At 34.3% G+C, this 25,085-nt stretch overlaps 1 protein-coding gene across 1 annotated transcript; it reads left to right on the top strand.

Annotated features, from left to right (window-relative positions):
- Window positions 1-14,828: 14,828 nt before the first annotated feature.
- Window positions 14,829-24,479, top strand: LOC144569164 (ADP-ribosylation factor GTPase-activating protein AGD3-like). The gene is made up of 20 exons (XM_078319373.1): window positions 14,829-15,263; window positions 16,450-16,526; window positions 16,750-16,850; window positions 17,165-17,235; window positions 17,513-17,575; window positions 17,900-17,944; window positions 18,307-18,372; window positions 18,469-18,516; window positions 18,913-19,008; window positions 19,123-19,164; window positions 19,494-19,715; window positions 20,047-20,178; window positions 20,298-20,525; window positions 20,755-20,841; window positions 21,064-21,248; window positions 21,655-21,829; window positions 22,118-22,266; window positions 23,030-23,129; window positions 23,282-23,829; window positions 23,937-24,479. Exons 1-20 carry the CDS (start codon window positions 15,219-15,221, stop codon window positions 24,052-24,054), a joined length of 2,598 nt encoding a protein of 865 aa, XP_078175499.1. The 5' UTR covers window positions 14,829-15,218; the 3' UTR covers window positions 24,055-24,479.
- The last annotated feature ends 606 nt before the right edge of the window (window positions 24,480-25,085 follow it).

Genomic DNA, 25,085 nt, shown 5'->3' on the forward strand with positions numbered 1-25,085 from the left:
TGCGTCTCAAGATTTAAATGCATTTTTTGTTTTTACCAAGTAGCAAGGATTCGCTCGTAGCTAGAGATGGAGTCAATTTTTTTAATTATAAGGATCAAACACAAATTATAAATTAATCATGTAATTTTTTTCATACTTAATAGGGATCGATTTTATAATTTTCATAACATTTTACTCTAAATTATATAAAAAATCACATAGAAATACAAAAAAAAAAAAATATTAAAAGAGTCAATTGACCCCATTCATCTATGCTACTGCTCATAGCCAACTCACTCGTCTTGTGTGCATATACATTATTTCTTTGTTCGTGATCTTATAAATCAATTTACACCCAATAATATCACAAAAGTGTGTCATGATCATCTTTTATTGATTGAATGGTTTTATATTTATTTTGAAAAGTTATTGATACAGGTTGGTCCAATTACTTTATTTCAGTGTTGTAAATAACAGTATGCGGTCGTCAGACGAACAAGATATCGCCAAACGATTAATTAAAAATAATCAGAAATAACTGATAGTATTCGGAAATAATTATCCGATTAGTCAAAAAAATCCATAACGGTTTAATTACTGCCAATGACTAGAACGTCTTTTACAAGACTGCTTTATCAATGGTTCAAAAATGTATCAAACAACGGTATCTGAGCCAGTAGGACAAGACCTTTTGTTTAGAGGGGTCGAGCATTACGGTTGTAACTTCATTCTATTTAAAACAAAAATAGAAATTTTAATGTAAAAATGAAAATAATTAATTTATGAGAGTTGAGAGGCTGACTTATCAAGAAGATGGAAATAATTGAAACAAGGATCATTCATCAAGATTCTTTCTATTTCAAACAAAAACCCTTTCGTCTCTACATACCAATCCATCTTCTCTCTCTCTCTCTCTCTCTCTCTCTCTCTCTCTCTCTCTCTCTCTCCTCTGTCGTCACTAGTGTTGTAAATAACGGTATGCGGTCGTCAGACGGACAGGGTACCGCCAAGCAATTAATCGGGAATAATCGGCCATAATCGAAAATAATCGGACGATTAATAGAAAAAATTCATGACGGTTTGGTTATCGCCAACAACTAATCGGCCAAAACAGACATTTTTTATAACTGATCGTCACAATGCAATGTCTGATTAAGAACCGAGTAATTAGTTCGGAATTGTCCAAACAATTTGGTGTTCAATCACTCATTCCGATCCACACCAATGTCGTTCGAATTTGGGGCGAATCAGGATTTTCGTCTAGGGGTGCAAAAAAATATTGAATCAGGTTTAAATACCTTATGAGATTTAAACTCATTAACTAATTAGGAACTCGATAAAAAAAATGCTTTGACTTATATTTTTCAGTACTTAGACTTATAATTTATGATGCTTTAACTTATAATTCTAATTACCAATCATAATTCAATAAATTTATTTTGATTTTAACACTAAATTTAACCCGAATTACAAATTAAACATTCAGAGGAGGACAAAAAAATTTCCAAAAAGAGACAAAGTTGATCGGTACCGATAGATCACTACTAAAATTCAAAATTCAGAAAGTGGTTGTGTCACACCCCAAATCCAGGATATAACAGCCTGCCACGTATATTTATTAAGACATATATATACGCAAGGCAGTGGATCTTTTATATGCATTACCAATAACACCATTACATAATAACCACATCCCTATATTCCTTACAAGATTTATCTGACAGAATACGGCAGACTACAATTTAGAATTGTCTCCCGCATCCTGTCAGTTTCAACCACCCAAATCCCAAATTATGTGTGGTTATGCTGTCATTCGCAATCCAGAATCGTCTCTCTATATCCGTGTAATAAACCTGAAAATGACCCAAAGGGAGGGGGTGAGAATAAATTCTCAGTGCGAAATTTGCCACAGTTAGATTATTGGACTTGCAATCAGACTCCATGTTCAAAAATGAAATCCATACAAAATCACATTAGCAGTTCTATAACAATATATATATATAAATGAATGCATGTACTCGACAACAATAATCGAATGAAAAACAACTTAAGGAATTTTCAAGATGAAGTTTGAACAAACACATTTTTGGCCTGACTCATTTTATTATGGCTGGTAGCATCTATAGATGTTCAACCTAGCTGGACCCTTTATCAAACCCTCATCTGTAGGGTTACTGGCACCTACAGATGTTCCACCGAGCTGGACCCTTTATCTGACACCCATCTATAAATGTTTTGGCTTAACCATTTACTAAAGTCTGGTTCCAAGTCATAAAATGAAAATTCACATGAAATAAATCAGAATGTCGTCATAGTCCATTGACCGTCCAAATGCATTACCACGTAGGGTAATGCCCCCGAGCCACAGACGTCACACATAGGTCACCCACAATCACAATCAACATATACATATAGTCACCCACCCCTCGTCCCAACTGGTACTGGGATACCTCGAGGGCCGTTCACCTAAGGCCATTAGGATCCTGGGATCAAAGTCAGCTAGCAGACTTTGCAAATTCATTCAAATATCATCTCAAGTTAGCTGATACAGCTCAACCTTGCCAATTCATTCACATATCATTTCACAATCATCAATTTGTGGTGACCTTTATCCATAGTCAACTCATAAGAGAACAATCAAAATGACAACCATACAAATATGCAAATCAACCATACCGCAACAATTCGGTTTTAGATGTATTATGCACACAATTCACATAATTCTAATTATGCAACAATCAAACATACAACATGACAATTCCAAGTATGCAACAATCAATCACACAACATGACAATCGGAAAAGATAATTTAATTTCTGAAAATGAAACATCAAACAAATCCAAGAATCCCGCACCTGATTACGACGAGCGTACCGCTTAGTTATGGATCAGACGTCTCGAAATGTCCCGCAAAGTCTTGCTCGACCGAGCCTACACCTATATTAAATGTACCCTTGGTTTAACCTTTGTTCGGGTGCTTGCTTGAGTTGTATTAATCTCTTTATACTTTTCTTAACGAAATTCATATATTTTGGTGTCAACCCTTTCTTCATTGGTCTTAATTACTTAACATCTCTTATCAATTCTCATATTCACGTTTGGGTCCTCTAGACCATACACAATTCCAATTTGGTAACAATTCCTTTACCGTCTCACTATTTTGGTTCTCGTAACAATTCAATTTGCCGATTAATTAAACCCTAATTTGGTCGAAAATTGAATTAATCGCTCTATGTCAAGGTTGAGAAAGAGGTTTACCGATTATAAGTCTATTTGGTCGGATTAGCCTAAGCGATCAACAACATTTCCCAATTTCGGATTTGGTACCAAAAACCCTAGAAATGGAAATCCAAAATCGAAATGAAATCGGGAAAAGAATCGACACATAAACAACCAAGGAGGCTCAAGGAGCCAGTCTACAAGCAATTCAAACACAAATCTCGGATTTACAACGAAAAACCCTAACAATGGTGAAATTCGGATTTTGAGGGAGAAGAGGAGAGAAGGGAATACCAAATGGGAGAGCTAGATGAGATCTACGTCCAATTTCTCGTTCCTACCTTCGATTTCCCGAACTTTCGTGAAATAATGGAGCTCTCTCTCTCTCTTTTCTCTTTGGGGCGGAACACACACCAGGCAGGGAGAAGGGACAGAGTGAGAGAGAAAGAGACACAGAATTTTGCTAAATAGACCCTCACATTGTCGCATAAAACGTTATAACGTTTTGGTAAATCGTTATAACGATTCAGCTGGTGAAAAACGTAGGAAATAGTGTATAAAACGCATAATTTAGTGTATAAAACGTTATAACGTTTTTTGAAAACGTTATGACGTTTTAATTGAATTCAGCATTCATAAAATTGCCATTTTTATCAAGTTTTACAGTGAAAAACGTTACATAACGTTTTAAAAACGTTATAACGTTTTACGAATATTTTTTTTTTTTTTTTTTGCAGATGTAACAGGTTGCCTCCCTTTTTCTACTCTGGGTCCGGCCCCGATTAGTTGATCTTGTTGGCAACTGTTTTTCACAACACATATGAGATATTTTGAATGATCAGACACTCTAAAATTCGTTGTTTAAAACTAATTCATTTATTCATAATATTAAGTTGAGAACTTTTGTCGACAAATTTAAATTCACAGCTTCTGACTAAATTTAAATTAATACTTGAAATTATTTGAGAGTAATTGCAAAAATACTATAGATGAACATAATGAACCAGAAAATATGAAGGTCTAATTTATCAAGATAACAAATTTTTTAAGACAAACAAAAAGTTTCTGGGAGATTGCTAAAAATAATATTTTATACAAGAATTACTGGTTGCTTCAAAGCAATCTACCACGGAAGTATAGTAATATTCGATTTTTTCGGCTGAATATTTGGTTGAATATTCTTATTCGGTTACTATCTGAATAGAAAATCTATATTCAGTATGAATATACAGTTTAGAGCATATTACCGGTTTAGATATTAACAGTGATAAAAGTACCGATTTAGAGTATATTAACAATGGTTTATACTACATATTACCGGTTCATAGTATATTAACAGTGGTTACATCACATATTACCGTATACTTATTTGTATATGAGAAAAGGTAATGTCCCCCGGGCTACAGTCCCCCAAAAATCTCCGTGTATAAAAGTCTTCCCTTTTTAGCTTAGTTCTGACGCGTTTTTAACTGCCACAACTGCCATAATTTCAACTTCTATAATTTTAAGTACACTATGTATGTTTACAGAATTATATGTGTATGTTTATGTATGTTTATAGGATAATATGTGTATATGTCTACAAGATAATATGTGTATGTTTACAGGATATTTCAACTGCTATAATTTTAAGTACACTATGTATGTTTACATAATTATATGTGTATGTTTATAGGATAATATGTGTATGTTTACAGGATATTATGTGTATGTTCACAGAAGGTGGTCCCCAACAGCTGTCACGCGTTTTCGACAGCTGTCGCGCGTTTTCGACAGCTGTCACGCGTTTTCAACAGCTGTCACGCGTTTTTAACCGCTTTCACGCGTTTTTAACCGTTTTCACGCGTTTTTATGTTTACAGGATTTGTTGAATTAGTTTACAGGATTTAGTATTGATTTTTACATGATTTAATATTGATGTTTACAGAATTAGTTGAAAATCTCCGGGGATTTTTGGGGGACTGCAGTTGGAGGACTGTTAGCTGCTTCCTTTGTATATATATGAATTCTCATTTAAAATTCACATTTATAAGTTCACATAAAATCCACATATACAACCCCACACCGTATATAAACCGAATATTAAAATACTAGTTGCACCAACGGCAACAAAGTAGGCAGGAATTCGATCGTCTCAAATCTCTTGCCATTGGATCTCTTTTATGCGATTCGACAGTGGAGATCTGATTAGAGGCAAGGTTAGGTCACGAGTGCGTATCCTCTGAGATATCTCAATTTTTGCGTGACCGATGTGTCCGGTACTCCGGTGCCTATTAGGGGATAGCGCAGGGGGCCAGTATAATTTTTGTTTTGAGATTCGTGTAAAACTATTTAAACGGTTGATAAATTCCAAAAAGTCATGCAAAGTTTGAGATATCTCAGAGGATACGAATTCGTTAGGTCACTGCATACGATTGGGTTCGCGCTCGTTTCGAATTGTATGGTTGGATGATCCTTACACGATCAGAACCGTTCAATTCCGATCGGAGGTTAAGAATGAGCAGGACTGGATTGGAAGGTAAAAAGTCAGGATAAATAGAAACAGTCCGATCCGAATTAGACGTCTGAGATCACACAGGAATTATCATTGATTTATTACTGCCGGAGATGAGCTGAGACTTCCTAGACCCTCGAAAAAGAGGAATTCCATCCTCTGAGATATCTCATATTTTGCGTGACATTTCGGAAAATCTCAACCGTTTCAATATGTTCTGCGCCAATCTCAAAGCTAAAATAATACTGGCCCCCTACGTCACCCCGAATAGGCACCTGACACATCGGTCACGCAAAATATGAGGTATCTCAGAGGATACGCACTCGAAAAAGAGGAGGCGCTGGACTCATGATGGAATCTCCAACCCTTTTTACTCCATTACCTAGGAGGCAATTTAATAAATAAGACCCTGTAATACTACGTAAATAATAAATATCAATCTAGCCCCTCTGATAACAAGAAATAGCGGTGGGTGTGCTACTGTGCATCAGTTTTAATGTCTAGATATTGATATTACAAGTTTACAACATGAACATTGTCTTCTATTCATAAATAACTACAGATAAACTTAATGAATACTATTTTATTGATTGCAACTTGCAAGCATCCTTAAATATAGAACAAATTTACTCGACTGTAAAATAAGATATTTTAAACTTAAGTGATTCCAATTGTGCATTTTATTTTTATTTTTTTACTGATTGTCTATAAAAATCTAAATTGTTTCTAAAATTAATTTTTGAAGAGAAAAAATTACTTGACAATTTTTTTTAAATCTCAAATTTCTTCAAAGATAAGTTTATAAAATCAATGTTATAAGTGTGATTTGTCAAATGACTTAAAATTCCAATATCTCTAAATTAACAAATCTTAACGTGTCATTTGAAAAATATTTAAATTGTATGAAATTTAATTATTACATCTGTATGTCCAATATGAGGAGGATTCCAATACTTTTCATATCTCATATTTTATATTTTTCATTTTCAAAGCTCAAAGTGTTGATCTGAACCGCTCAACATAATATTTATACTAAAGGGAAAATTGGTTATTTTTTACGTCTGGAGATGAAATTTTATAATTAAAAAAAAATTACTATTTTTTAAGACAGGTACAAAATCACTGATTTTGGATCGTTAAAAAAACAATAATTTTCTACCCATCTTAAAAAATAAAAAAAAATTCTAAAAATTATAAACTTTCATATCTAATCATATTTTAGTATGGATATCATGTTGAACGGTTCAGATTGACAATTTAGACTTTGAAAACGAAAATATAAAATATGAGATATTGAAACCCCCATCGTCCAATATTATATGTATAAAATTTAACTTTTTTAATATTGTCATGATTATATTTTTTTCAACACGCTTCTAAATTCATCGTGCAGGGGATTAAAACGATTAAGTTGAAAAGAGAACCAGAAAGCAACTCAATCAGCAATGTCCGTGATCTTCTTCTATTCGCTTTATTTTGAAAGAATAAATAGGAAGCTGAAAAGAAACACCGATAGATACATAGAAAGCAAAAGCTAAAAAAACCCAAATAAAAGAGAAAGAAAGAAAGTAGGCGTTGCACATTTTCTGTTGCTCTATTGGCATAACAATGATATAGCGAGTCAAGTATACAGATTCGCCGAACAATTAGCATGAGGTTATCCGTGCTACAGTCTCATAAATCTATCATATAAACTTTAAATTTCGATTTAATGAACTTGTAGAATACTAATTTTTATTATTTTTGAAATTTTTTCCTTTAATTTTTAAGGCAGTTTTTGTTATCTTTCATAAATAAGAAAAGTAGTAAAAAAAAATTCTAAAAATAGTAAAATTTGATATTCTACAAGTTTATTATATAACTAATTTACTGACTTGCTTAGATTGAAATTTGAAGTTTATTCGATAGGTTTTTGAATTTGTAGTACGGATAGTCTTATGTTATCCATAGCACCCGAGTCTTCCTCGAACAATTTTAATGTGAATATAAAGGTAAAGATTTTTACACAATAGTTTCGACTTCATGCAGTGCACGAACCACATGCAGATCTATTTCTATTCAATAGTCCGTGTGCTGGGTGAAGCCAATATTGCTCTGTTAAAATCTTTACCCTAAAAAAACGAGACAGGCTCTCTTTACTATCTAATTAATTATTGTGTTTGGGTTTTGCTGAAAACTTGCCGATGACCCACCCGTCAGTTTTTTTAGGTTAAAAAGTTATCACTTTGGTAAATTTTACAGCGGAGGTAAAAGACACAGTTTCCCATAAAGTGATGCTATTTGTTCGCTCGTTGGGCCCCACCTTGAATTCTAATGTGTCAGGTTAGGTCGGTTCTCAACATGCTAAGTTACAAGCTTCTTCTTTTTTCCTTCTTCAATTCTCTCTCTCTCTCTAACTTTTTTTTTTTTTTGAAGAAACTCTTAACTTTTTATTTATTAACGAAGACATTGCTATTTACAGCTATAAATTGTTAAAGACTGACTAAAACAAAAACAATCCTATGGGAAAGTTTAATAAAATACAAGGATAAGCCAGATGTTTACCAGTAGGGGTGTTCATTGAATCCGGTTTAGTCAGTTTTGAACTGAACCAAATTAGTTTGGATAAATGGTTTGGTTTTTTCGATTTAATAATTTGGTTCGGTTCGGTTTGAAAATTTTCAAAACCAAAATAACTAAATCGACCAAACTTTTATATATTATGAATTTGGTTCAGACTGTCCCCATTTATTTCTTAATAGTTTGGTTTATTTTTTAATCAGTTGCTTTAAATACTTCGGTTTATTTCTTAATATACTTCGTTTTATTATAAATCAATTTCTTTAAATAAAAATTAATATATTTCAGTTTGAATCAAACTAACCGAAATAAAACTTTGGTTCGATTTGGTTCGGTTACAATGCTAAATCGGTTCGGTTCTATTTTTAAAACTGAATTATAACTTTGGTTTGCTTAATTTGGTTCGGTTTCAACTGAACTGAGAAAGGAAATGTATGTCAATCTTCTTTATGGCCAATGCTTAAATTGAGATTTAGAGCAACAACAATTAATATATGTAGCCTCATAAATACTACATTTTATAGAATATTAAATTTCCAAATAGCGACAGCCATCAGAATTAAATAAAATCAATGATAGATTTTATTTTCAAAAGGAGTGATTCCCCTCAAGCAGGAATAAAAAAAAAATCTACTTTTACTATGAACAGCGCAATAACTATGAATTACAAAGATCGTAATGACAAGATAATCACACGTTATCATGGACAGACCCAAGAAGGAATTGGGGTAGGTAAGTGCTTATTCCTTGATTTGAATTTGAATTTTTGATCCATTACTAATTGTTCAGTGTGCCTACTCCTACAACGATGTAGTGCTTACTCCTGGCCTGAGCTAGTCTGATTCTTACATCGATTCCTTTTGTGCTTTGCTCGATTTTGCATATTTTTGTTTATGACTGTCATATGCTCTATTTCGTAAATATAATGAGGGAGAAGAAGAGAACAATAAATGTCTGACGGTGAAACTTATCATTACAATTCTAAGAAAATGGGCCGGGCAGAACTTTATAAACATTTTATTATTCAATACATATATTTCAGTTAAATTTTTATCTAAGTTTTAACTTCAATTTGCTAATTTGTCAATAATAGTTCCACTTTAAATTATGTCAAACGAATATTTAATTAACATAGAAAAAATATTTCAATACGGTGTCAATCAATTTCATTATTATAACATATTTTTAATAAACATAGTTATAGGGATTGAGTTGCAATTGTGTACTTGATAAGTTAATGGATTTGAACCTAATTAGTTATTTAAATTCGATTAGTACCCTACTCTGACAGAAATCCTGAATCCGCCCGTTACCATATCTATTTTCTTATTATTTTCACCGAACATGAACATGGATGTAAAAATAATTGACAAGAGAATTACTTTCCAAAAGAGTGAACCAAGAGAAAAAATATCAATTGATTCTTGCTCTTTCTTAAAAATGCTATATTACTGCATGAGTAATTTAGTAAGAGGAGGGATCGGATGACATTCTTTTTTGGTGATATCGGATGATACCGTGCATTTTCAAAGTTCAAATAGTTGATCCAAACCGTTCAACTTGATGGATATGTTAAAATATGTTTGCAGATCAAATTTTACATTTTTCTGAATTTGTTTACTATTTATTAAGATGAGTACAAAAATTCAACGGTCTGAACATAGCGATTTTGTTAAATACTTAATAAATAGTAAAAAAATTCAGAAAAATATAAAATTTGATCTGCAAGCACATTTTAACATATCCATCAAGTTAAACGGTTTGGATCGACTATTTGAACTTTGAAAACTTTGAAAATGCACGATGCTATTCGATATCACCAAAAAAGGGTGTCATCCGATCCGTCCTCATTTAGTAATTAGTATGTAGTATTTTAGATAAAAATATTAAAAAACAGTTTGACTGAAACTTCATACTTCTTTCAAACTTTCAATGTATGATGATTATCTCTCCCCTCCATTTCCCCAACAATAAAGTTCTGACAATCTCTCTTGAACTCTGTCTGTGTAATAATCACTCTTATACATTACTTTTACTTGACACCGTTAACTTTGGAGTTTGGAGTAACCAATAACCAAGTGGATCATCTGATCAAAATCAAACGGTCCGTCTCAAAACCCTACTAAAATTTAGCCTTGTTTGATTTTTGATCTTTGTGGGGGCCTTGCCTTTCAGAAGAAGATAGCTGAAAATATGAACAAAATTGCTGACAAAAGAAACAAAACAAGCATGCAAAAAAATATCTATCTTCTACGTTATCAGGTGATGATTTCAACGGCCTGCCATGCCACCAAAAATAAAATAAAGATTACCCACTGAACAAGCGAACAGCATTTCGTGCCATTTTTGTAAGCAATGTTATCTTCCATGCGACATATGCCAGAAGAGAAGAATGGTCCTTGTTAAAAAAATAAAAATAAATCGAAGAACAGTTAGGGATCGTATTTAATTTGGTCTTCTTGTAGGCACCTAAATCCAAAATAAAAAGTGTAAAAACATGCTGCCTTTTCCTATTTGTACCCCAACAATAGACAAATAAACAGTGAACAAGCACAGGAACAGGGGTGTTAATAAAAAATAAAAAAGGTACAGGCACAGGCACAGGGTAGGGAATTTTTTTTCTATAGAAATTATTAAAATCACACGTATAGAAACAAAAAAAGAGTACTTTGTTTTTAACAAATATAGAAAAATCTGATTCAATGAGTCCGATCAAAATATATAGATCTGACTCAATAGTTCAAATCTATCAATATATATATATATATTTTTTAAAATAGATGTTGATGAGAAAATCTGAAATATAGGTGCCACAAAAAATCAAGTTAAAAATGGATCGGTCTCAATGATGAAAATCAAATTCTTAATTGATTAAATGTGACAGCTATGGATTCTTCTTCTCGATCAAATTTTTAAAAAAATATATATATTTGGATCTTCGTCATTGAGGCCGATCCACTTAGGATCTGATGAAATGTGACATTTGCATTGCCTTTTCAACCGTTCAAAACAAAAAAAATATATACCGATGGATCCAAATCATTGAGTCTGATCTATATATATGGATTGAACTCATTGATTCAGATCTTTCTATATTTGTTGAAAGCAAAGTACTCTCCGTACGTATGAAAATTTCTACACATATATTTTTTTTTCCGGAAGAGTGGTCCTTATTAAAAATAAATCGAAGAACAGCTAGGGATCGTATTTAATTTGGTCTTCTTGTAGGCACCTAAAACCAAAATAAAAGAGGTAAGAAAATATGCTGCCTTTTCCTATTTGTACCAAACAATAGACAAATAAACAGTGAAGAAGCACAGGGGTGTTGATAAAAATAAGGAACAGGCACAGGGTACCGAAATTTTTTTATAAACCATAATAAAAAAAAAAAACCCTTGTTTTGAGAGAATTCTATCAATATGCAGACTGTATAGACAATCCGCGTTCTGAATTGGAGTCTACAAATTCAATCTACGACCTCAGTTTTTCTATTTTTTTTTTGTTTTACTTGGAAATCGTGTTGGGGGTTCAAATTTGAGTTGTTTCGTGCTAAAATATTTTGGTCGTTTCACATACCTCAAATTTGAGCTTTTGGTTTTATTATAAATATTTATGTAAACAAAAAAAAAATATTGTTGAGCCATCGATTGAATCGACAGGCTGTGGTCAAGAGTTGCGGATCGGCTGTGCGGTCTCCATTAAATGAGTACACGGATTGGCTCTGCAGCCTGAATAATTCTCGAATTTTGACAAAATAAGAGTGTTTTGGTTTATTTATTTTTTAATTATGGTATTTGAAAAAAAAAGGAACTTGCACATGATATATCCATATAGACCGAATTCTCTGCCTCCCTGGGGGCAGAAAATTCTTGTACCCAAAGTCAATGTCAGCGAGCCCCCAATAAAAAATTAACAGTGATCAGTTTCACCCGGCAGTGACTGAGGGGATAGAATTTTCCTGCACCGCAGGAGACAGGTGATCTCCTTCCATATCCATACACCTCCTAAATAAACATTGATAACCAGCATGCACCTTTTTTTTGGTGTGAATTAGGGTTAGCTCAGAGAATAGATTCAGTTGGCCAAACAAACAGGAGCGCTGTTCTCACCGGTACACCGGTAGGTGATAATTAGCCTTCCCAACCCCCTCTCCCTCTTTTAGGTTTGCTAAGACTAAGTGGCAAGTGCTTATAATTCCAGAGATTTCGAGTCCGACGCATGCTTACTGGACATGGACCACATCCGTACGAAAGATTGCTCCTCCTAGACAGTCACCGAAATTTTAAAATATATATATAATATATATATATATATTTAGTTCATCTAACCGGCCAACCCCTCACCTTAATTTCTGATCCAACCTAAATTAAGAAATCCCACCTGATTGGACCATTAGGGCGTGTTCGGCCGACAAATGGGAATGGGCGCGGGCGTGGGATTTGAACTGAAAAGCACTGTTCCCGTGGGAAAAAAAAAATTCAGTTGAACTGAATTTTTTTTTTCCCACGTGAATAGTGATCTGGCCGAACACGCCCTTATATTCATTTACTTATCTCAAATTATATGTTAATATCCGCAGGGCCGGACTCAGGATTTTCGTCAGAGAAGAGCAAAAAATATCGATTCGGGTTTAAATAACTAATTAGGTTTAAACCCGTTAACCGATTAGGTACTCGATAAAAAAACAATGCTTTAACTTATATTTTCCAATACTCCGACTTTAATTTCTAATTTTATAACCTATAATTCTAATTGCCAATCATAATTCAAGAAATTTACTTTTTTAACTCTAAATTTAATCCGAATTGCAAATCAAACATTCAGAGGGAGGCAGAAAAAATTTCAGAAGAGCGCAAAGTCGATCAAAACGTCCAGATTTCTACTAAAACTCGAAATATTGGTAACCATTTTATTACTCTTCTATTTTGTATTTATGACAAGTTTCTTGTCCATGTGAATCTGGTTATTATGATATAAGTGTTATTTCAGTTGTAATAACATTAATTTTAAAATTCATCGAATAAATTTAAATAATAAATCCAAACTATTTAAATTTTGGTATATCTAAACACACCTGTTAATAATATTTTGAAATGCATTTACGGTAATTAAAAATCTCAACTGTACTGAAAATATATAGCGAAAATCATTACTACATATCTTGCGCTGATCCTCAAGTCCTTAACCTATTTCAATTCTACTTTACCTTCGTAACATAGCATCTTGGTACAATTTAAATTGCAGGGAGTATTGCAAAATTACACAAAACGATTTAATTTGATTTTATATATTTTAATATTTTTTTAGTAAATGTTAGAAATCAACCATCAAATTATTTAATATTTATAAAAGATTTCATTATTTCAGTTTCAAACATGCAATCCCTCATACGCCTATGCATGTCACTAAATCATATACTTATTCTCTCGGTGTAATTCTTGAATTTATATTTTAGTTATGACGGTAAAATTTTAATGATAAAAATACGAACCTGTCAAGTCCATATCTAGATGGATATTATTTTTATTTTTTTATACTTGTCGCTACAGAGAAAACAAAAATAATGTCTCAAAGATGTCAAACTCGTGTTTATAATTGAAATTGAAAATAATATCAAATACAAATTCAGGATAAACCAGTGTTGTAAAAAACGTCTGTTAAAACCGATTAGTCATTGACGGTGATCAAACTGTCACAGACTTTTCTGACTAATAGATCGATTATTTCCGATTAATCAATTGACGACAACGACCACATACTGTTATTTACAACACTGATATAAACTATACCATGAGAGTGAGACCACTGATTTTTTAATACAACCTTAGTAACTTTTACGTCACATTTTTTCCACCCCACACAACCAAACACTAATCTATGTAATTACAAAATTTAAATTTATTTACTAAAGTAATTGATGTTACAAATTTTTTCACATTAATTTTGAAAGGTGCCCATACCCGTGTTGTAAAATGCGGCCGGCATGACCCGCATATGGTTATGCAGTGGATATCTGCATACAAAATCTTATGCAGTCAAATTCATACACTTTTGAATATACGGTCCATGTGGATCTGAAAAAAACCTAAAAATTATTTTGCGATGGAGAGGATTAGAATTCATAACCTTTATAACATGGTAAAGCGCACAAACTACTAGACTAAACAAGTTTTTAAATATAAATTAGTTTTATTTTATCTATGTTTCTTTAACAGAGCATATTAAAACTGCATATGTACTTCTGCATATAAATCTACATATGAAGTTACATACCGCATATGCAGAATGCAGTGACCGTTCGTATGTATGAACAAAATCGCATTTTACATCACTGGCCCATACAACCTCCAAAGTAGTTACAAAAACTTATGTGACATTTCAGACGAATCGTCAATTTAATAAAATTATTTTATTAGCACGTATTGAAATTTGAAATTTTTAACAAATGAGATGGACATAATTTGTCATTTCTTTTCGAGTTTGATGTCAACAAAGGTTTGTCTGAGATCCGATTAGCATGTCCGTACTTGTTAATTTCCAAATTTGTAATATTCCTTTCCTTTAAGAGTTCAAATTTAACTTTTCAAAATAAAATATTTCGGTTATTTTTTTTTCCTCTCTGTTTTCTCTCTCTTCCTTTTCCGATTCTCGCTTCGCTTTTTCTCTCTCGCATTCCGCCCCAAATTGTTTCTTTGCATTCAATTTTCTCGCCACATTTTACATACCTTGCCTCGAACTTTCCATTAATATTCTACACCAACATTTTCAGATTCTTCGCAAAACCCCGTAACACTTTCTTTCTTAACCCCTATTGCGATCGAAGGGGTATGTAGTTTATCTTCTCAAAGAGAGAAAGGGAAGAAGAAAATATATGAAATGATCGCATTTTTATTTTACAAGTTATTATCGGAATTAGTAGGATTTTGATGAGGATTTGGTCAGAAGGTATTAAAATCGAGGCTTCAAGATGCATTTCACAAAGCTCGACGATTCTCCTATGTTTCGGAAGCAGGTTTGGTTTGTGCATTCAAAATTTCTAGCAATTTGCGATCGGCACCCTGAAACTTGTTTTATTCTAATAAATTTCTTATTTTGCTTAATCTTTTTCACCGGAATAGGCTCGATTTCTGTAGTATAAAGTAAAAAAGTTCCTACAGTTTTATTAGTTTCGGGAACTTTCAACTGCATTCAATTTATTTTCCAAAGTTTGCAATAAGCACACTATAATGTTAGAGAAACTAAGAACTTGCTTCTAGTAGATGTTCTCAGATTTGTTTCTGGTTTCGAACATGGTTGGTACTTTTGTTCTCTAATGAAATTAATCTGACCTCTGTACTTGGCATTATTAAAGCAAGACCTCCTTCCAGTTGATCCTTGCGGGGTTCAAATGATCAAGCTCACACTATCCTCTTTTGGAATCTATTGTTTGTATTTATCTCTCCAGTTGCTGGATCATATTTGTTTTAGACTGTAATCTCCATGTTATGTTACCACATATTATCATTAGTCTTTTTACTGGTTTGAAGTAGATTGTGGTTTGGAAGCTCATTTGCAAGATGGTTCAAATTAGAGTGTTTGCTTTAATTGATTTCCTAGTAGTATAAAAGTTCCTATTCCTGTCCCTCTTGGTTGCTACTATCCAGCAAGTATGAACACTGCCAAACCATTTAAAAATAAAAATTTCCATAGAGTTTCTATTAGTGAGCAAACCGTGCATATCTTTCTGTCCTTTTTAATATTAATCTTCATGTACTGGAAGTACTGGATCGTTGTTGCTATCTTCCATCCTTTAGTTGTACACGGTCAGAATGGTAGCGATGTTATTTTGAACATTTTTGGTCATTTTCGAGGGGAAGAGAAATGGGAGTAGGTTAAACTGGTACAATTAAATTCAGGGCAAGTAAACTTTTGATAAACATATAAAATGATTCGCCTTATTCTCCTCCATTGACTGCCATTCACATTCTAAACTATAAACTCAGGAGCGTGGGAGATACAGGTCCTTATCCCTTCCCTTGCCCAACTTTGATAGTTTTACCCCCTCACACTAGCTGGGAAGCACAGCCTTAACAGGCTTAGTTTGGTGTTAACTTAAAAGTAAAATTTCAGCAAATTTGGTTTAATTTGAGACGTGCGGTTTAAATTTAGAACAAGTAAATTAAATGGTTACCTAACTATCAAATATCAATGCAAAACAGGTGCAAACAATTGAAGAAAGTTGTGAGTTGCTAAGAGAGAGGTGCCTAAAGTTTTACAAAGGTTCTCGCAAGTACACGTAAGTGCCATTTTTATAGTTATATAAAAGCCCATTTTCTAAAGTATTTACTTCAGAGGCATTATTGGTATCAGGTACAACCATATCTCTATTTTCTCAAAAGATACCAACTTACCTGGTATTATATTTCATGCTCTGAAGGGTATTTTAGATATTTTATATTTCCAGGTGGTCAGGTGAAATATTCTGATGAAACTTTTAATTATTCATGTACTGGTTATAGAGAAGGGCTAGGTGAAGGGTATGATGGTGACATAGCGTTTGCAAGCGCTCTTGAAATTTTTGGAGGGGGCCACAATGATCCCATTAGTGTTGCTTTTGGAGGTACGTAGTTCTGTATACACACAGAAACACACATGCAGATGAAAACTGGTTTAGCTACTTAGCCTGCTTTCTTTTGAATGCTCAATTGCATAATTGAGGTCTAACCTGAAAATAAATTGAGGCTCTATTTGCACAATTGAGGGTTATTTGAGGCTAAACTCTCTCAAGTACGAGTTTAATTGGGCATCAATCTTTTATTGCACATACCAGGTAAACTGGTACTGCAGAAGTTTTAACTTAACATCTTAATCAGCTGATTTATAGAAAGAACAGTTACGTATTCTTAAGTATAACATCTTCACTTTCTCTCTCAGGGCCTGTAATGACCAAGTTCACAATTGCTTTGAGAGAAATTGGTACCTACAAGGAAGTTCTTCGCTCTCAGGTACACTCCCTGTTTTCCTATTGGAACCACCCATACCGTTTCATCATACCAGTATGTTTTTTACCATATTTTATTCTCCTCTGAAAAATACCTTCAATTCAATGTACCGACGAACAATTTTTCCGTAAATCCTAAAGTGTGCTTACTGCTTACTTTCACATACGCTCACTCATATACATAATTCATCATTGTTTATCTCTTTAGTCTTTACACACCTGTCTTTTTTTATTTTATATGTTATGTTGATTACTTTGTTCATCCTTTTCTTGTGAACTAGATCGAACATATCCTAAATGACAGACTGATGCAGTTTGTAGATGTTGATTTGCACGATGTGAAGGTAAGCCCCTCCTCATTTGTAATAAGGATATGCTTAGGAACTTTTACATAATCCATACTTGGTTGAATATCCATATAAGGCCAAATTACACCATAATCCCATGACCAGCATGATACCCTACCAGAAAGCTCTTGTTGCAGAGTACAGACAAGCACAGACCATTAAGATTTCTAAAATTCAGCCAAAATTGTATATTATCAAAAGAGCCTCATACAACAGAAAGATCATATTTCCGAGAAAAATTTGCCATCCTTTTTAGTTCAATATAATACGGTTTTAGATTTTAGTTTGGAATTGTAAGATAAAGTTATTCTCTTGCTTTAGGATGCTAGAAAGCGCTTTGACAAGGCTAGTCTTATATACGACCAGGTGCAGTTCTTTATTTTCTTTTGATTGTTATTTCATATTTATCAATTACCATTGTATTATAAATAGCCTGCCTAAGTTTTGTCATAATAATACTACGGAAGATCCCATTGGCCTTTGTTGTACAATACATTCCAGTTTTATTGTGTATGCAATATTTCATATTGTACAATTTTTTAAAGCATTATGCTATTTTTATGACATATTCATGTAATGGATCTTTACATAAATTATTTCTGCATAAATTATGCCCAGGAGGAGGGCAGGGAAGAAGTATTTTTTAGGAGATTTGATCAGTTCTTTTTAATCATGTATATTACATATCTCGTTGGATTTTTTTACAAATTATTTGAATTTATTTATAGGTCAGGGATAGATATCTATCTTTGAGAAAAGGTACAAAGCCTGATGTTGCGTCTGCAATAGAGGATGTGAGAAAAAAACCAGAAACTTCTTTTTAAATTTATATATTGCAAATGGTCCAAGTAATATTTTGATATAATGTATACTGTATTTTTATTATACAGGAGCTCCATAGTGCAAGATCTTCATTTGAACAGGCCCGCTTCAATCTCGTATGTCATTATGCATGTGTTTTGTAACAATTTTACTTGTTTTCTCCCAAAATGAGCTTTATATTTCTTTGCCCGTGAAATGCTCATTCATATTCAGAATGCTGTTAATTCTAGTTGAATTCAGTTGTAGTTCAGGGTAAGCTCGAGATGATATGGTTTGATATAGAAACTAATATTGAGCTAGAGTTGGTAATTTGGCATTGTCAACAAAATTGATACTGGTTGCATATCCAATTTGATTGCATGCATTCTTCTTGCATGCCTGTCTGCATGGACTGATGGATGAATAACACACATACTGAGTGTATTAATGCATATTGAAATTCATTCAGAAAAGGAACACCTAGTAATTTATGTATGCTTGCCTCACGTTAAGTATGCTTAACTCTTTTTTAGGTGACGGCGCTTTCAAATGTAGAGTCAAAAAAGAGATTTGAATTTTTGGAAGCTGTAAGCGGGACGATGGATGCACATCTACGCTATTTTAAACAAGTAGTTTCTCACTCTACAGCCATCATTTTAACTTTTTATCTTCATCTTTCTCATTCATTACCTTCAACCTTGCAAGGCATTTTAATGGCTGGTTTATTTGATTGCTTTGATCAGGGATATGAACTTTTGCACCAGATGGAGCCTTACATACAACAGGTCTGTCTCTTTGTTTTCTTTGGGTGTCTACTAGAGTAGACCTGATATCTAGTGTTCCTGAGGTTCCAATTTCCAACCACAGAAAGATGAGAAACAAAAGGAAAAATATAGCTGACCATTATCATGGTAACCAGACTGTTGCAGTATCTCTTGAATTGGCTGTATACTGCTGTATTTATATTGCACCAGGACCCAGCCGACATATTAAATGAAGGAATCATGATCAAATAGACACCATGTTAATCAATAAATGTTAAAAAACCTCAAGCTGGTAGAGAATGACAACCTTCATGATTTGATTCTGTTTGATGGTGAAAAACACATGTCAGGTGCTGGCATATGCACAGCAGTCTCGGGAAAGGTCAAACTATGACCAGGCAGCACTGATAGAGAGGATGCAGGAGTTCAAGCGGCAGATAGACAGAGAGAGCCGCTGGTCCCCCAGTGTTCCTACCCACTCTCCAAGTGCCCTCGGTGATGGCATCCAGGCAATCGGCCGCAGCTCACATAAGATGATTGAGGCTGTCATGCAATCTGCTGCTGCCGGGAAGGTACTCAATTTCTTCTCTGTCCATCTTGAAGTGCATCTGTGGGTGGTTTGATTATAGCTGGTGTTGTAATATGGCAAGTCCACCAGGGTTCAATTGTTTGGGTTTAGTAGTAATTGTTGCCATACAGTACCCAATTACTGTAAAGCTTTCAGAAGCCTTTAGCAAATGATCTTTTCTGAATGCTGTCGGTGAGCAACTGAATATTTTCAAATGCTTGTATTCAAGTCTGTTTACTTTCTCAATCACTAATATGTGTGGAAGTGAAAAAAGGAAAACCAGTTGAGCAAGTGAACATGTTCAATTGTTTATACATTAGAAAATGCTCTTTCAGGTCCAGACAATAAGGCAAGGCTATCTTTCCAAAAGATCATCAAATCTAAGAGGTGACTGGAAGAGACGGTTTTTTGTGCTTGACAGCCGAGGCATGCTTTACTATTATCGCAAACAAAACAGTCGACCATCGGTAAGTTCACTTGGCCAAATTTCTTACCTATTCATTCAGTTATCTCTTTGTGCAAAAGTGTTGGGCACTATCTGCAAATACAATTGTCATTTTTTCCTTTTTAAAAAAAATATTTGAAGGGTGGGCCCATTTCGAGCCAGAGAGGGCATGGTGGGTCTGGGGAGCATGGGTCAGGTTTGCTTAGCCGGTGGTTTTCCTCACACTACCATGGAGGTGTTCATGATGAAAAAGCAGTTGCACGACATACTGTAAATCTACTTACGTCTACTATCAAGGTTGATGCAGACCAGTCCGACTTGCGTTTCTGCTTCCGCATCATCTCTCCAACCAAGAATTACACGTTACAGGTGCCGCATTATCTTTCCCAGTGGCTCACTATCTATAGGTTTTCGGTTAGGGTTTAAGTTTTACTGTTTAGGTTTTCGAATTAAAATAACCCAACATAAAGAAAAAGTTGTTCTGCCATTTCCCCCCCTCCCCAACACACACATACACACGTACTGATCTTAAGAAGAAGAAAAAGCTTTTGGCCCCTGCTGTGCTAATTATATTTTCTGAATTTTTTATTTTGTGAAGGCGGAGAGCGCAATGGACCAGATGGATTGGATAGAGAAAATAACAGGTGTAATTGCCTCTTTGCTTAGCTCTCAGTCTCCTGAACAGGTCCAAATTCCCACTTATATTTTTGTTTGGAGGAGGGAGTGAACTTAACAAACAATGCATTAGTTTTACATTTATTTAGTTCTCTAAGATTGTGATGATGACACACATTATTTGATCTAAAACTTGATATTTAGTACCTACTTTAGGCCCCATGTTTGATAAAAAAAGGGATAACCATTATTGGTACAGTCTATATGATGTGCAGAAATTGCAATGTTGCAGAGACTGCTGAGAAGCCCGACGGGAAGCGGTCACCACAGGACAGTGAGTGAGAGCAGTTCTTTTGACAGCTCGACAGACCTGGACCATTCTACCCTCCTTGAAGACCACTCTTCAGAAAAGGGCAACTATTCTGGTGGTGGTAGTGGTTACCTTGAGCACTCTGTCAGAAGCGTCCACCACCACAGGTAAAAATGAAGCAAAAATAAAAATAAAGTGAAAATAAAGAATCTGGGTTTTGTGCTTTTGTCAAATGAGTCTATTTTAGCAGATGATACCAATTATACTAGTGCTGTTATGCATATACCAAAGTTGCAATTATTGGATTCAAGCTTGATTTAAACATAAATGATCATTGACCATCTGTGATCAGCGTATTGGGGCTCAATAGAGCAACTCGTGACAATAACAAGTTTTTTTTTTTGGTATAGTATACATCTTCTAACTGTTAGTAAATATGCTAGTTCTCTAGTATATAGATACCTATTCCAATATTAAAAATGTGAAAAAAAGGGATTGTGAATCTGTGATTTATTTCAATAATATTAATGAGTTGAGATATTATAAAATAACAAACTTGAGATGTAAAAACAGAGGAAGTGTGTTGAAGCATGAGAAGCCAATAGATGTGCTAAGAAAAGTGTGCGGGAACGATACTTGTGCTGATTGTGGGTCGCCTGAGCCTGACTGGGCCTCTCTTAATCTAGGTATATTATTGTGTATCGAGTGCTCTGGGGTTCATCGAAATCTTGGCGTTCATATTTCTAAGGTGAGAAATTTATTTGTGTAGTGTGAACTCTGAAGTACTATCTTTTGTTTATCAAGACCCTGGATTTGGCTTTTTGTTCCCATGGTCTTTTAAGATAGCATCTGGATTTACCCAAAACCTGGTCATTTTTATTCTGTAATGGTAATGTTATGATCTAGTACAGACCGATTCCATGAGATGTACTTATTCTCGTCCCTTGAAAAGTTCAATGGTGTTTACTTAGAATACGTCATATATGTTTTATTTCGTCCTTTCTTGTACAGAAACTAAATTTATGGCATTTTTCAGGTGCGATCTCTAACACTGGATGTGCGAGTGTGGGAGACATCTGTCATAAATCTCTTTCAATCCCTTGGTAATACATTTGCAAACTCTATCTGGGAAGAACTCCTACAATCCTCGTCTGTTATCAGAAGAAATCAAGATGATGTTTTGAGGTAATTTTACAATTTCTTGCAGACTGTATTGAAAATGGAAGGGGATATATTGACAACCATATTTGTTTTGATGACAGTGACAAGCAACAACACAGTTACCAAAATAAAAATGTAAAATTGTAGATAAATAATCTATAGTTTAGATAGTTGTGTATCAAACTCGGTGTGTTTGTCAAATTATTCAGTCACAGGTCAAGTGCCAATAAATCTGAACTGTAAATTTTTAAAACCCCTTCAATCTTCAAATTGCACCAAATTTTATACACGATCTACCTATATTATAGAGAAAGTATCTGCAAGTTAATCTTTTCTATTTCAATAATGGTTTCATCAATTTTCACAGTTATCAAATAAGTTTGTTGTCTATGTAAGCTAATGCTTATTGTAAATTTGCAAAGAGGAGTCTGCATGAAACTTAATTCTGTTTTTTGTAGGCTTCAAGTGCAATTGGTTTAGGTATGAATATCATATGGTGAGTTCTACCATCATCATATGAGCTTGCCGCTGTTTTAAGATTTAACCTATTTTGGGGTCTGTGTTGCTTTTCACTGTCTTGTCTTGTGTTGTTTTTATAGCATTATCAAATTTAAACTGAGAACCAATTTTACAAAACAGATACATTTAGGAAAGCTTGAATTAAATTGTGGCCTAATCTAGCATAGTTCCAACTTCAAAATGTCGTGTTGGAGTTTCTTGTTTTTGTTTTTTCTCTTGTAATATGGTTCCTTCTCATATATTCATTTGTATTTCTTGTAAATTACAGGGGTGGCTCTGATAACAAGGCTACAGCTCATCACGTTTCATTCTCCAAGCCGAGGCACTCAGATTCCATTTCTGTAAAAGAGAAATTTATTCAAGCAAAGGTATAGTTTGGTTCATTAAAATAATCTGGTGGAACATACAGCATGCCCCAGCTGCTGATTCCTTGAATATATGTATGGTGCCAATGACTGGTTGCATATAAAAAGCTGTCTTCTGTTAGTACCGCAATATACTCATCCTTTTTGTTTTGCAGTACACCGAGAAGTATTTTGTGAACAGAGATACTGAGCCAGACTTTGAGCGCCACATGGCAGTGTCGCGCCAGCTATGGCAAAGCGTGCGCACCAATGACAAAAAATCAGCGTACCGCCTCATAATCGCATCCACTGCTGATGTAAATGCTATACACACACATCAGGATCTCCCTTCTCCTTCACCTCTCTCTCTCTCTTCCCCTGACCCCTCTCTTACTCTAGCCAAGGCCATCTACATACACGACAGACAGCATTCCATGGTCTACATACCCGATCAAACTGTGTCCTTGAGTAGTTTTGATGCTGTGAGTAGCAGTTGTAGTGGCGGCATATCGGGAGAGACGGAAGCGAGAGTAGGGAATCAGATAGAAAATTACGAGGGGTTTTCATTATTGCATCTTGCTTGTAGAGAGGCTGATTTGGGGATGGTGGAGTTGTTATTGCAATATGGTGCAAATGTTAATTCTGTCGATGCCCGGGGACGAGCCCCTCTTCATCACTGTATCTTGAAAGGGAGAGCTTTGTATGCAAAGCTACTTTTAGCAAGGTAATTTACTGCCTTCACCAAAATCTAATTATGTATAAGTTTTCTGTCTTCTCCCTGTTGTTTAGTTAGAACAGAACATATCATTTGGAGTTATTTTTCTCATACAGGGGTGCGGACCCACATGCCAGTGACATGGATGGGAAGACGCCATTGCAATATGCTATAGATTTTGGAACCATTGACGATGACGAGATTCTACTTCTTCTAGAAGATCCAATTAGGTAGAATGAAGGGTTGGAGCAAATTGCAGTTAGTTTGAATTAACCTTTTAGTAGGCGCGAATTGGGTCGCCTCTTATTCCAATGATTGACAGCTGCAATGCACAATCTGCATTGTGCTGCAATGCATCGAACTGCACGTCTGCAATGCATTGAACTTCCAGATTGGTCAATGCATCATGTGATTGCTCCGTTTATGGGTTTATAGTATGCCTGATTATCTCCCCTATTTGGGTTTTCCATTTCTCTGTTTCAATTTTTTGCCCTATTGTTTTTGCTCTGATCTTTTTTAGGGTGAGTGAATTGTAAGTTTTGTACATTGTCATAATTTTTTTTTTTTTTTCCTTTTTGCACCGAGTTGAGTCGTTCTTTTAAATTGATGTTGATTTATCTCTCTGAGGACTTGATATGATATAATTAGGGATGCTCACCTAACTATGGAAGGTTGTACATATATGAAATGCATACTTTTTATGCAAGTGCTGCTCTTGATCAGAAAGTATCTCCCATTTGAAATGCTCTATTGCATTTGAAAGCTTTCGCTTCACCTTGTTTCTCTTTTTTGTAAAATAGTTGCTCGAAATAGAAATTTCTATTGGGTATTCTGGGAAGAACTTATTGGGTAACGTTGCCTTTTGTTGAGAATCTGGAGGCCTTTTTTCAACGATTTGGACAGGTATTCATTTTTCCAAATTTGCCGTTACAAAGAGAGGAGTATAAACAAATATTTTGGTTTTGTTTTGTTAATTGTCATGAAAGAGAAAGACTATTCATTAGCTGTTTGGGTAATTTAACAAGTTTTGGGTTTTGTTCAAAATAAAAAAAAAAAATTATACTAATCTCCTCATCCGTGTCCTACCTTTTTCTCCACCCTCTCTCCTCAATATTAACTTCCTTAGCAGTCTTTATCTCTCCATTTATTTCGCTAATAATTTTTATTTATCCCCGCATTAAATCAAATTGTCATTTAATAACAATTCCTGCATTAATTATGCTGTCCTCTAATAACAATTTCCGCATTAATTATATTGTAATAAA

Source organism: Carex rostrata, chromosome 18 (genome assembly GCF_964058835.1).
Source record: "Carex rostrata chromosome 18, lpCarRost1.2, whole genome shotgun sequence".
In the NCBI taxonomy this organism is placed as follows: domain Eukaryota; kingdom Viridiplantae; phylum Streptophyta; class Magnoliopsida; order Poales; family Cyperaceae; genus Carex; species Carex rostrata.